The sequence below is a fragment of the Filicampus tigris genome, chromosome 14, assembly GCF_054856515.1.
Source record: "Filicampus tigris isolate MCC_2025a chromosome 14, RoL_Ftig_1.0, whole genome shotgun sequence".
NCBI lineage: Eukaryota > Metazoa > Chordata > Actinopteri > Syngnathiformes > Syngnathidae > Filicampus > Filicampus tigris.
This window is the reverse complement of record NC_141230.1, coordinates 11,808,877-11,819,960: the sequence shown is the minus strand read 5'-3', so window position 1 is coordinate 11,819,960 and position 11,084 is coordinate 11,808,877. Positions and strand designations below refer to the sequence as shown.

Below are 11,084 nucleotides of genomic sequence, written 5' to 3'. Positions count from 1 at the left end.
ATAGCTGCGTCATCATGTTGCTTCCGACTCGAGTTGGCCCAAAGAAATCTCAAGTTAAAGCCGTCCACAGTGATCCTGTTCCGAAAGCCACTCCCGATCACCTGAGGCAGATGCAACGCGGACCGCTGCCCGGGGGCAACGCTTGCTAACGGCCGGGGACCGAGCGAGGCGGCTGACTTTACATCACTTGGCGTTATTGGCGCGATCCCCCTCCTGGGCTGCAATTGTTGTCTCCAGTTGAGCGAGCAGCCCCCCAAAACAAGCGTGTCCCCGTTTGAGCGTCACAACAACAATGTGACCCTAACATTTGTTAAACATGAACTATAGCCATATAAATATTTAATGTTTGGACAACGACGAGGGATTCCCGCGATTACATCGATGCTACAAATCAGGAGCATCCACTGAAATGTTATCGTTTGGCACTTTTGCCACTAACCTTTTATAAGAGGTATTTTCCATTTTTTTAACGAGTTAGATCAATAGACACCCGATGTGTTATCAGGGTGTCAAAGTGTTTTAAGTTGGACTTTAGGGAGTTTTAACTGATCCTCCTTAAAACGAGGGCAAAGTTTCGCCCTTTCTATCGGGATAAGTCACGATGGACGTGAAGGGGGCGAGTTGCCCCTCTAGGCCGTGGTCGAGTGTTGCCGGCGAAAGGAGCTGGTCGCCGAACTTCGAGTGGATCGATGGGCAGCTCTACCGAAAGAAGCTGGAAAGGGGCTTCCTCAACTACCGGGAGGTTTTGGACGAGGATCGGAGACTGGAGGCAGTCGCTACTTTTCACCGGCGACCCGGCAAGCGTCACCTCTCCCTGGAGGAGACCTACAAATGCGTGGCCGAGAACTACTGGTGGGAGGGTAAGAAAATGAACGTCATCTTAGCCTTATCTCACAAACATTCACGGCATATCTTCATGTGACACAAACGTTAATTTACAAACGCTCTTTACAAAGGAGGAAGTACAGGATGATTGTAGGGATCACACATTATCATATGTCCTGCTATTTTGACACAGACTTGCATCCATTTTCTCTAGGGCTTGTCCTTGTTTAGGTCATAGGTGAGCAGTAGCCTATCCAAATAGAATACACCCAGGACTGGTCACCAGTCATTCGCAATGGCACAGATAGACAAACAGTCATTCATAGTCATACCTCTCGGCATCTGAAGTGCTGGAGAAAACCCTTGCAATCACAGGGAGAACATGTGAACTACACACAGGAAGACCACAGCCAATAGTTGAAACTTAAACCTCAGAACTGTTTAGCAAACTTGCTAACCACTAGGTAATCATAGATATGAGGGTGACTAAAATGTTTGAGTGAGTGCTATATTGCCCATGACAAAGGTATGATGCACAAGCCAACATTTAGTGGCTCCTTATGCACGGGGGCCACCACAACCCTCATTTTTCCTTCTCAGTTTGTTACCGGCGTTGTCGGGACACTGAATGAGCCCAGACCTGGTTTGCAGATCACAGTTCCAAGAGCAACATGGAATGTATGCACAGCTGTGTTAAAAATGTCGATTAACACCTCAGATTATATTCTCATCCAGCCATCAATTTTTAAACTACTGGTGAAGTTCTTGTGGTTGTGAAGGTTCCAAGCAACAGCTCTTAACTCCTACGGGACCACATGTAGTTCCTTAAGGTATGAGCTACTGTATGCAGTCTCTTCTGTGTATTTTGGTCGACAGTAACAATCCAGCCATCCATTTTCAATGGCATTTATCCTTATTAGGATAGTGTGTGAGCTAGAGCATATCCCATCTGATTTGGGACTGAAGGAGAGGTATACCCCAGACTGGTTGGCAGTCATTTGCAGGGGACATACATCCAATCACACCCATGGACAATTTAGAGTCTGAAAATGGGCATTTTTTTTTGTATATGGGAAGAAGCCACACAAACACAGGGAGAACACAAACTCAGCACAGGAAGGGCGGGGCGGGGATTCGAACACCGCACTGTGATGCAGGCATGCTCATCAGGTCACCGTGCAGTGACACAGATTTCATTTGATCCATTCTAACATCTGGTGGTGGACCATGCGTTTGGCCTCATTCATGTGTCATTTCGTGGGCATGGCTTCTGTAGATTGTGTACAACTGCGCAGTACTACTGAGTACAGTTTAAACATTTTGTCTGTGTAGCTAAATAAAGTGACCCAATTGGCATCTTGTCAAACACTCATTTCAAAGTGGAAAAGCAGAAGTATTTGCTAAAAAGAGCCCTTTGTTGTACATTAGTCATCCACTAGTCTGATCTTATTATTTATGGCTGGTTTCATAGTCACTGTTTCAATGTGTTTATTATTGTCACACACAGGCTCATACTGAGAGGGATGTCTAATATTTTGTTAGCTTTTAAATAACCGGTCTAGAAGTTGTGTCACGCCCCCAGGAAAAAAAACTCCTTTGCTGACCATTATTGTTTTTGCAGGGATGTACTTCCAAATCAGAGACTTTGTCCTGGACTGTTCTGAGTGTCAGAGCCAGCAACGCAAGGCGACAGAGGTGAGCGAGGGTTGCAAGTTTTGAAAAGAAAATACAGAATTTCCATTTCTTTTCTGTCATGTTAAGTCCTCCTTTTCCTTTTATCTCACATTTTGAGTTCACACTTGCTAGCTCTCATCTTCTGTCCATCTTGGATGTCCCTCACAGTGCCTATCTCACATCATTCCTACAGCGTTGCCCCCCCACCCCCACCCCACTTAAAATCTGCCTCTCTCCTAGCAGCTAGGCGGCCGAGGATGCGTCACGAAGACGATAGCGTCGCACAGCTCTGACATGCTCAACAAGCTGAGGAGTCAGCGGGAGGCGGGGATGTTCTGTGACATCACTGTGCGCACTAACGGCCAGTCCTACGCTGCGCATAGAGCAGTGCTGGCAGCCGTCAGTGATCACTTCCAGGAAGTCTTTACAGAAATGGATTCCAGTATGAAGACAGACATAGATCTCACTGGTAAGTCAAAATATAGTCAGCGTATGTCACATTTACAGATTTGACAGTATTCAAGTATTTCTTAAACACACACCACTTGCAACAGTTTCAGATCAAAACTGTAAGTCTTTGCATAACTATTACTATATGTTCTAATGGTTTGAAATTTTTAGACGAACCTGTCCAGAATATCTGTAATATTTGAGTAGGGATATTTGTGTAAATGCAGGAAGTGCACACTATTCCCAGAGCATAGGGACAGAGACCTGTTGCGATTTGCAAAATCCTGTGAGTAATTGAAGCTGTTTTCTGAAGCTGAGCTATGATTGGTCGTTATCTTAGCCTGGGTGTGTGATGTCATTTTCAGTCGACGGAAGTGACAAAATGGCCGCCTCCTGAGATTGCTAAAAACGGGTGGATTTTGCTGTTTACCTCATATTCCACAAAGGCAATATTAATCTGAATGTTATGTTTCAACTAGTGGGCCTGAAAAAAATGTTTGGGTCGACTTCCGCTTTAAATTTTGCTACTGTGAAATTTGGCTTTCCCGAATTTTTAACAACAAAATAAGACGAATTGGCTCTTATTGTCCCCCATCTTAAAGACGTACCGTTAAGTACAAACAACTCAGCAGATTGTTTTGGAGCAAACAACTTTCTTGCTTTGTTGTGCTAACTAACATTGATGCAATATATGTCAATAATTTATATTTTAAAGTTGTGCCAAATTTAAATTACTGTTTTAATCCCAAAAAATACAAGTAATGTTTGTTATTTTTACAGCGTAGCTTTGACCCAGAACCAGCAATAAAAACAAACGTAAAACATTTGACTCAAACATTTTGCATTTGATCTCTTCCACTGAGGGTTCCATAAAAACAAAAACCGCTAATTTGTGAATCATGACCCACAAATATGTGGGTGATTACTGTAAATGTAATAGTCGCTTTCTATGATGAATTGATACGGCATCGTTCATGTTCCTCGGCATGTGAAAAATGTTTAACAAAGTAAAACGACATTTTCACAAAGCTCGCGATGTCATCAAAGCATTTAATTCTTATTTACTTTGGAATCAGGGTAATTCAGTGTGATGTTCGATTTAGCCGCCCTTCACGCGCCAGTTGAACTCAATTTAGAGCAAATCGACCCTTTTTTTTTGTCTGCTCAAAACATGTCTTTTGTCATCTTAAGAAGAAAAGGCCTTCTTACATCTTACAACCAGAATTTTTTGGGGCCCTTTAATGTTCCTTTGGGAGTTGTCAAGAGGTGAAGTCATAAAGGAGCAGCAGTTGAAAGCAGTTTTCGATGCTCTTGCTAGTATCGTCCAACTCCATTAGCTCTCAAAAGTTCTCTAAGTCGAGCAAAGTGTCTTCGTCAAATTATTGACTGATCAACCCAGGCTCCGCGTATCTAACGGAAGCTTCTGTCTCCTCCTCTCAGGCTTCAGTGAGGACAGCCTTTTGTCTCTGCTGGACTTCTCCTACTCCTCCACCCTTAGTGTGCGCTGGGAGGACCTCCCCGAAGTCATCACCATGGCCCGTCACCTCGGCATGTGGCCTGCTGTGGAGGCCTGCTCTGCTCTTATGAAAGAGCACCACAACGTTGTTCATCCTAGTCGGGACTTAAAATTGGACTACGGCGGCGTTTGCAGTCAGCGCCATCACCAACTGACAGAAACCAAAAGGAAAAGAGAATTAGAGGGTAACATTGGCGGCTTCCGCTTAAAACTGGATCCTGAAAACTCGGATGAGTCTTTGGAAGGGAGTCCGAGTTGCAGTTTGCGTAGGATGCCAAATGCCAAAGTTCATAACGGACTCCCTGTCAGCCCCTCACACCGGATGAAGCTCATGGACTTCAAATCGCCTTCCTCCAAGAAGAGTGCCGTATCCACAAATATTGGCAACCCACAGTCCAAAAATTACTCCCCCATATCTCCGTCCAACACCCGTCTTCTCCGCTCCAGTCCCGGTGCTGCTCAGAAGGTTCAGAGATTACTGCCCATGCCGGAAAGCCCTCGAAGAAACCGAAAGTCGAGCACCCCCGGATCCAGTCCGGTTTGTAGCCCTGTCAGAGTGAAACAGGAAGTGGAGGAGGTGGGTGTGGATGAGGAGGACTATGCTAGGGCCCAGGAGAAGTACAAACTGATGCTGGTTCTCGGCCTCCAGAGGACAGCCCTTCTCCCTCGACCGGAAGATCTGATTGGTTGGAGGCAGAAGAAACGACTCAGGAAGCTTAAAGCCAACAACTACTCGCTAACCAAGAGGCGGAAACCCCGCCCTGCTCCCCCGGTGCTACCATATAGGCCTGTGACACTGTCTCTTCCCCTTTGCGACCCTGTTAATAGTCTCCTACTCAACAAGGGTGGGAAAACCAAGTCTGGTGACCCACCAGTCACTGAAGGAATTACAAAGAGACATAATACTAATAAACAAGTCCCTCCTAGCGACAGGAGCATGCGAAGTAAAGTGGTCTTACCTGATATGTTCCGAGCAGCATCCCGGCCTGACTTCAGCGGGCGTGAGCTCAGACGATCTGTGAGGAACGCTGCTAGTGTCCGTCCCCCTGTCCAGCAGCCCGTGCGCCGTATCCCCAACAAAACTCCAGTGAGGAACACAGTCAGGATCAAATCAGAACCAGTTGAATACTCTGTCTCAGGTCTCTCTCTCGCACCAATCAATCAATCTTCTCAGAGAACACAGGCCAGGAATAATATCACAGTTGAGGCGGTCAAGACACCGCGCTACAACAGCAGTCGTCCGGGGGCAAAAGCCAAGCCCAGGCGGGCCAGCGCAAGAGAGGCGCAGAAGCCACGGGGCCGGCCCAGGAAAGTGTTGAGGGAGGAGATGGACACTGAGAGACAAGTAAAGGGCGACCAACCCGGTGGGTTCCAGTTCTCAGAGCACTCTCCTCCCCAGGACATCTACAACCACCCTTTATACAAAGTAATCAAAGAGGAACCCGCAGATCCTGTGCCAGTTGGCGGCCCTTTCTTGGATCCTCCCTCGCCAGACCTGGGTAAGCGCCAGAGCAAGCCCCCCATTAAACTACTGGACTCAGGTTTTTTGTTCAGCTTCTGTCGGCCGTCTGGGACCCCCATAGTGGGAATCAAGAAAGAGGAAGAGAGCGTGGATATCTGTTTGACGCGCTCCGTGTCACAAGTCGGAGAGAAATTTGGAACGGGTCAGCCCAGCCACAGGGCACTGAGAGCCAGAGGACCACCGCCCACCTTGCCGGTGGTGAAGAGGGAGAGGGAGGAGAGGAGTGTCAGCCGGAGCAGGGTTCAGACACCCAGGGCCAACTCCAGAAACAATACTCCTTCAGCCAGATGTAATGGGAGAAAGGCCACACTTACCATACCAAAGGTAGGTTCATAACTGTTTTATTTTGTACTAGTATCTTGTTTATGTTTATGGGTTCCAATCCGAGCTCTGACCTCTCCGTGTGGACTTTGGAAATTCCCCACCTGTGAAAATTTGAGTGTGAATTTTCTGTATGTGCCATGTGTGAGCAGTGCAGTACAAGCACCACAGAAAATGGATAGCTTGAATTATGGCAGAACGCTTTTATCGTTTTATGATCAAAATCAGACAACGCGATTGTGTCATCGTCAAAGCAGCGTGCGTTTAAAGCGCTCCTATCCCCCAAGCTCACCAGTCAGACGCGTCATGGCAATGTTTAATGGGCTCTGAGCTGGTTAAAAAAGTGGCAATTAAATAAGGTGGACTTCTATCAAGTGTCGTTATCACGCAAGGTGGATGAGGACTACGTACAGGGGAAGTCAACCCAAATATTTTTTTTTCAGAATGTTTTATGTAGACAAACTAGTTGAGATGACTCATTTGGATTAATATTGCATTTGTGGAATTTGAGTTGAGCGGCAAAATGCACTCGCTTTTAGCCATCTCAGGCTCACCCGTTTTCTGAAACTGAGCCGTGATTGTGAGTAATTGTGAGGTCATTTTTAGTCGACAAAAGTGACAAAATGGCCGCCCCCCTAAGATGGCTAAAAACGGGTGGGTTTCTCTTATTCCACAAACGCAATATTAATCAAAATGTCGTGTTTCAACTAGTAGGCCTACATAGAACATGTTCTTGAAAAAAAAATGTCCGGGTTGATTTCCTTCTTAAGTGTGTATGCAACAAAACAGAGTAAGAAGAGAACATGTGAAAATGGAGTAGCTAATCACTAAACTAATGTGAAATGCAGGGTGGTAAAAGACCAGAATAAGTGCTTTGGTGTACACTGCACAGTAAGAGCAGCCAGCAATGAACAAAAAAATAGTATCACAATACGAAACAGCTACATGGCACACGCGCTTGAAAAACGGACATAAATGCGTTTGTGCTTCCGTCAGCCCTGATCTTACGTTCATCCATCCGTTTGCTGAACCACTTTAGTTGGTTGTGGGTTTGAACTGCAACCCTTGGGACCATGTCCGAGTGCCCTTGAGCAAGATAATGAACTGTAATTTGCTCCCTAATTTGGTCTTGGCAGCACCTTGCATAGCACCAGCCCCCTATTGGTGTATGAATGCGCTCGTGAATGGGAATGTGAGCTTTGTAAAGCACTTTGGGCACCATATGGTGTAGTTATTAACGCGCTATATAAGTACACTTCAATTACAATATCGGTCCCAAAAAATTGCAATTCAATCTTTTCCTTCACTCGTTCAGCCCTAGCTTGAATCCTTATGCATGTGCAGTCTTGAGTAAGCCCCACAAAAGTCTTTGACTGTTTTTGTCTTGAAACCCACCAGCAAGAGCCTACCAGCATCCCCTTGAGCAGCAGGGGCTGCGTCGTTTTGGACTCTGTTCGCCGGGCAAGGCTAAAGCAGCTGCGGGGCCCACGGAGTCAGGCCCCAAAAGCCCCGAAGGTGGCCCACTCTTGCACGCAATGCTCCACCTCCTACCGGGACTGCGATGCTCTCATCATGCATCGCCTGCGGCACATCGAGGGCAAACACTGGCCGTGTCTGGTAGGTTGAAACCCACCTCGACCGGGACCAGGAATATTTAACGGACTCTCGGAGTCCTAGGCTGAAGTTCCAAGGATGTGGCCAATTTTCAATTAAACAAGGTCTCGGAGCGATGAATCAATTATCCAAATAATTCTTGATTTAATTTTATAATTGGTTAGTTGTCAATAAAGCATTGCATTTCTACAAATTGGTTAGTTGTCAATAAAGCATTGCATTTCTACAAGGGTATAGTTAAAACATATTTTTTTTTACTCTTTACTTGTGTTGTCTGACCACCTTCTGCTCTGAAGCTTTGCAGTAAGACATTCTTTCGACTGAGGAATGTACGGAACCACATCCGCACCCATGACCCCAAGTTGTACAAATGCAGGAGCTGCATTGTCGCTGGCTCCTGAGGCCAGTTTGTCATCCAAGCGGTCTTCTGAACCAAGGTTGAGGTGGGTGGCTCCTGTTTAAAGACTGCGATGCACTAGCTGAATACTATTGTTTTTGTCCAAAACCTTAAAAACATCAACTTGCCCCGCAGCCCATTCGGTACCGGTCAATAAATGTTATTCATGCAATACATATATTTATTTCTGTTCAATTCAATAAGTGTGCAGGGGGGTGAGAGCTCCAAACCTTGGAAGTTTAACCTCTGAAGCATGTCTGACTAAATGGAGTATTTTCCTTAAAATTGTGGTTGAAGTCCTCTCTCTCTTGCTCAGTTCCAGGTTTACGTTGTGGTCATCTACAACTGAGTGTAGATTTTTTTTTTTTTTTTTTTTAACCCCCCCTAGGGTCCGACAGAGCAAGCGACAAGGAAGTCACACGAGCAATCAGAAGCTTGTACATAATGGAGCCGTCACCCACAAGCACAACGGGGTCTGTAAGGACAAGTGACTGTTGTTTTGATTCTAATCTAATCATGGTGGTATTTAAAAACCAAACCAAGGGCGGCGTGTGTCCGTTTTACCCACAAAAACGTCTAAACTTGAACAGTACACTCAGGGGGCGGGGGAACATGATGCCGCCGTGCAACATCGATCCCATGTCATCATGTCATCATATTTGTGTATAAAAATGAAAAGCGTGATTGTTTGAACTTGTTACCGTTACATAGTGTCATCAGTCCTATGTGTATAGTTGAATTTGGAGTGCACTTACCTTTAGCCAGTGTTGTAAACCTAAGCGCTGGTGGTGAATTTGAAGGTGGGACGGGAATACTTGAAGCCAAGGGTGGGAATACTTGAAGTGATTTGTTGGGTTTGGGGTGAAGTCGAGGCGGTCCTTTGGGTGTTTCAGTGTCCGTATTGGTGTGATGAACTCGGTAATAACTTCACTCGCTGCCGCCCTTCGTTCTGATCTGCTTGTCTCACAAAATAATAATCCGTACATAGGGGAGATGGCGGGGGGGAAACGCGACGGTTACGACAACACTGCATGTGCATCTGCAGTACGGATTTTCGCAACGTGACTGCTTCATGATGGCAATTTGACCCTCCCGTCCTCCACCGTAATCCAAACCCTCCTACTGAATAAATGCAATGTGTGCACATGAGATGTTTATGGTTCACAAATTGATTTTCCAAAAAAAAAAATTTGACTTTTATATTGTTATACTTGCTTTAATTACCTTTATTTTTCTTTTTGCTATAGTCTCGAGCTCGCGTGTTGAGCCAGCATGACAAATGATAGGATATTTAACAAAAATACAAGAGTATTTATATAAAATGCTGGGACCTTTTAACATGTTATTGTCGGGAAAGTAAGTGATTGCAAGTTTTAATGAAATTTTAAATGCATTCCTGTGCTTTTTGTGGTTGGGAAGGTTACGTGTTTGCTCTGGGGATGTTCAAATTTGATCAATAAATCTGAGTATATAACATTGACCGTCTCAAAAGTTCTGATTTGATTGTTGATGTTAGGGTTATTTATTGAGCTATATCCATCCATGGTTTATAGCACTAGTTATCTTTAGGATTGCAGGTGAGTTGGATCCTATTCCAGCTGACTTTGTGCGAGAGCCGGAGTACACTCTGGACTAGTCACCGGCCAATCATGGAACACATATAGACAGAAAACCATTTGCACGTATGGAATAGTTAGTCAACGCAAACATTTTTTTTCAAGAATATGTTCTATGCAAGCCCAGTAGTTGAGACAGGGCATTCTGATAAATACTGCGTTTGTGGAATAAGTGTTAATCCACTCGTTTTTAACCATCTCCGGGGGCGGCCATTTTGTCTTCTGTCGACTGAAAATGACATCACAAGTGCTCACAACGACCAATCGCGGCTCAGATTCAGAAAACAGGTCAGGTCTAAGACAATTTTTGATTCCTCCTTTATACATTGAATAGCATCAGGGTTATTTAACAATGACACATTTAGCTTCCACAATTTTAAAAGTTTATTAATGTCCAAACATGAGGACATAACTGGCCCAGGGTCTGAGAGAGTTTGAGGTTCAATATAGCAATCCTCCACCCTTTGAACATCCTGTTTGGAAATGCAGAAGTAGTCTATTCTCGAGTGGCTTTTATGAACCCTTGAAAAATTAGTGTAATCTCTAACCCTTGAATTTTTCACACGCCATATCCTCACGTCCGTGCACTCAAGCATTATTTTAAACCTCATAAACTGGCTAATTTCCTATGCATATACACTTACCAGTTGGGAGTATCGTGAGTGGATTGAATTGTATACACTTGTTTAACCAAGATAGCATTTAGTTTCCAACACAACCACCGGTCACTAGATCGGGCCCGCCATGGGACATCATGAGAATATTTAAGATTACTTTATAACGCAGTACTGTTGTGTTTTGTTGCAAAACTTTTGCGTTATAACACAGTAAGTTTTCAGTTTTTATTATGTTATTTCGCAGTAAAATAATTATTGCAAAATAACAAAAGACTCACTTCCAGGTCGTTTAAATGTACGTCTGTGCTGGCAGAGATTTTTACACTCGAGAGATGCCCCCTCCAAGGACATACTTTGCATACAAAGGGATAAGGTATGTACTAAATGTTAACAAAACAAAATTGCTATCCACCTTTTTCTTATTCCCAATACATACATTTTGCTGGATTACACACACAGGACAGGCTGAGCGTGTTTCTATCAGTCGTTCGTTAGTTAATGAAATGGCGTCCTGTGGCGTAATCCATGGTAT

At 44.7% G+C, this 11,084-nt stretch overlaps 1 protein-coding gene across 3 annotated transcripts; it reads left to right on the top strand.

Moving 5' to 3' along the window:
* The first annotated feature begins 150 nt into the window (after window positions 1-150).
* LOC147136367 (uncharacterized) lies at window positions 151-9,797 on the top strand. Of its 3 annotated transcripts, none has more exons than XM_086052252.1 (7): window positions 151-860; window positions 2,447-2,520; window positions 2,743-2,968; window positions 4,390-6,311; window positions 7,707-7,925; window positions 8,219-8,365; window positions 8,708-9,797. In XM_086052252.1, exons 1-6 carry the CDS (start codon window positions 602-604, stop codon window positions 8,321-8,323), a joined length of 2,805 nt encoding a protein of 934 aa, XP_085908378.1. In that variant the 5' UTR covers window positions 151-601; the 3' UTR covers window positions 8,324-8,365; window positions 8,708-9,797. The 3 variants fall into 3 exon arrangements, with proteins under 3 accessions (XP_085908378.1, XP_085908376.1, XP_085908377.1); XM_086052250.1 differs by having other exon boundaries at window positions 2,740-2,968; XM_086052251.1 differs by having other exon boundaries at window positions 2,740-2,968; window positions 8,636-9,797.
* The last annotated feature ends 1,287 nt before the right edge of the window (window positions 9,798-11,084 follow it).

Coding starts and splice junctions, on each gene's coding strand:
- LOC147136367 (XM_086052250.1), top strand. CDS start 602: ATGGACGTGAAGGGGGCGAGTTGCCCCTCTAGGCCGTGGTCGAGTGTT. Junction 2,969..4,389: donor GACAGACATAGATCTCACTG/GTAAGTCAAAAT, acceptor TCCTCCTCTCAG/GCTTCAGTGAGGACAGCCTT. Junction 7,926..8,218: donor GCAAACACTGGCCGTGTCTG/GTAGGTTGAAAC, acceptor TCTGCTCTGAAG/CTTTGCAGTAAGACATTCTT.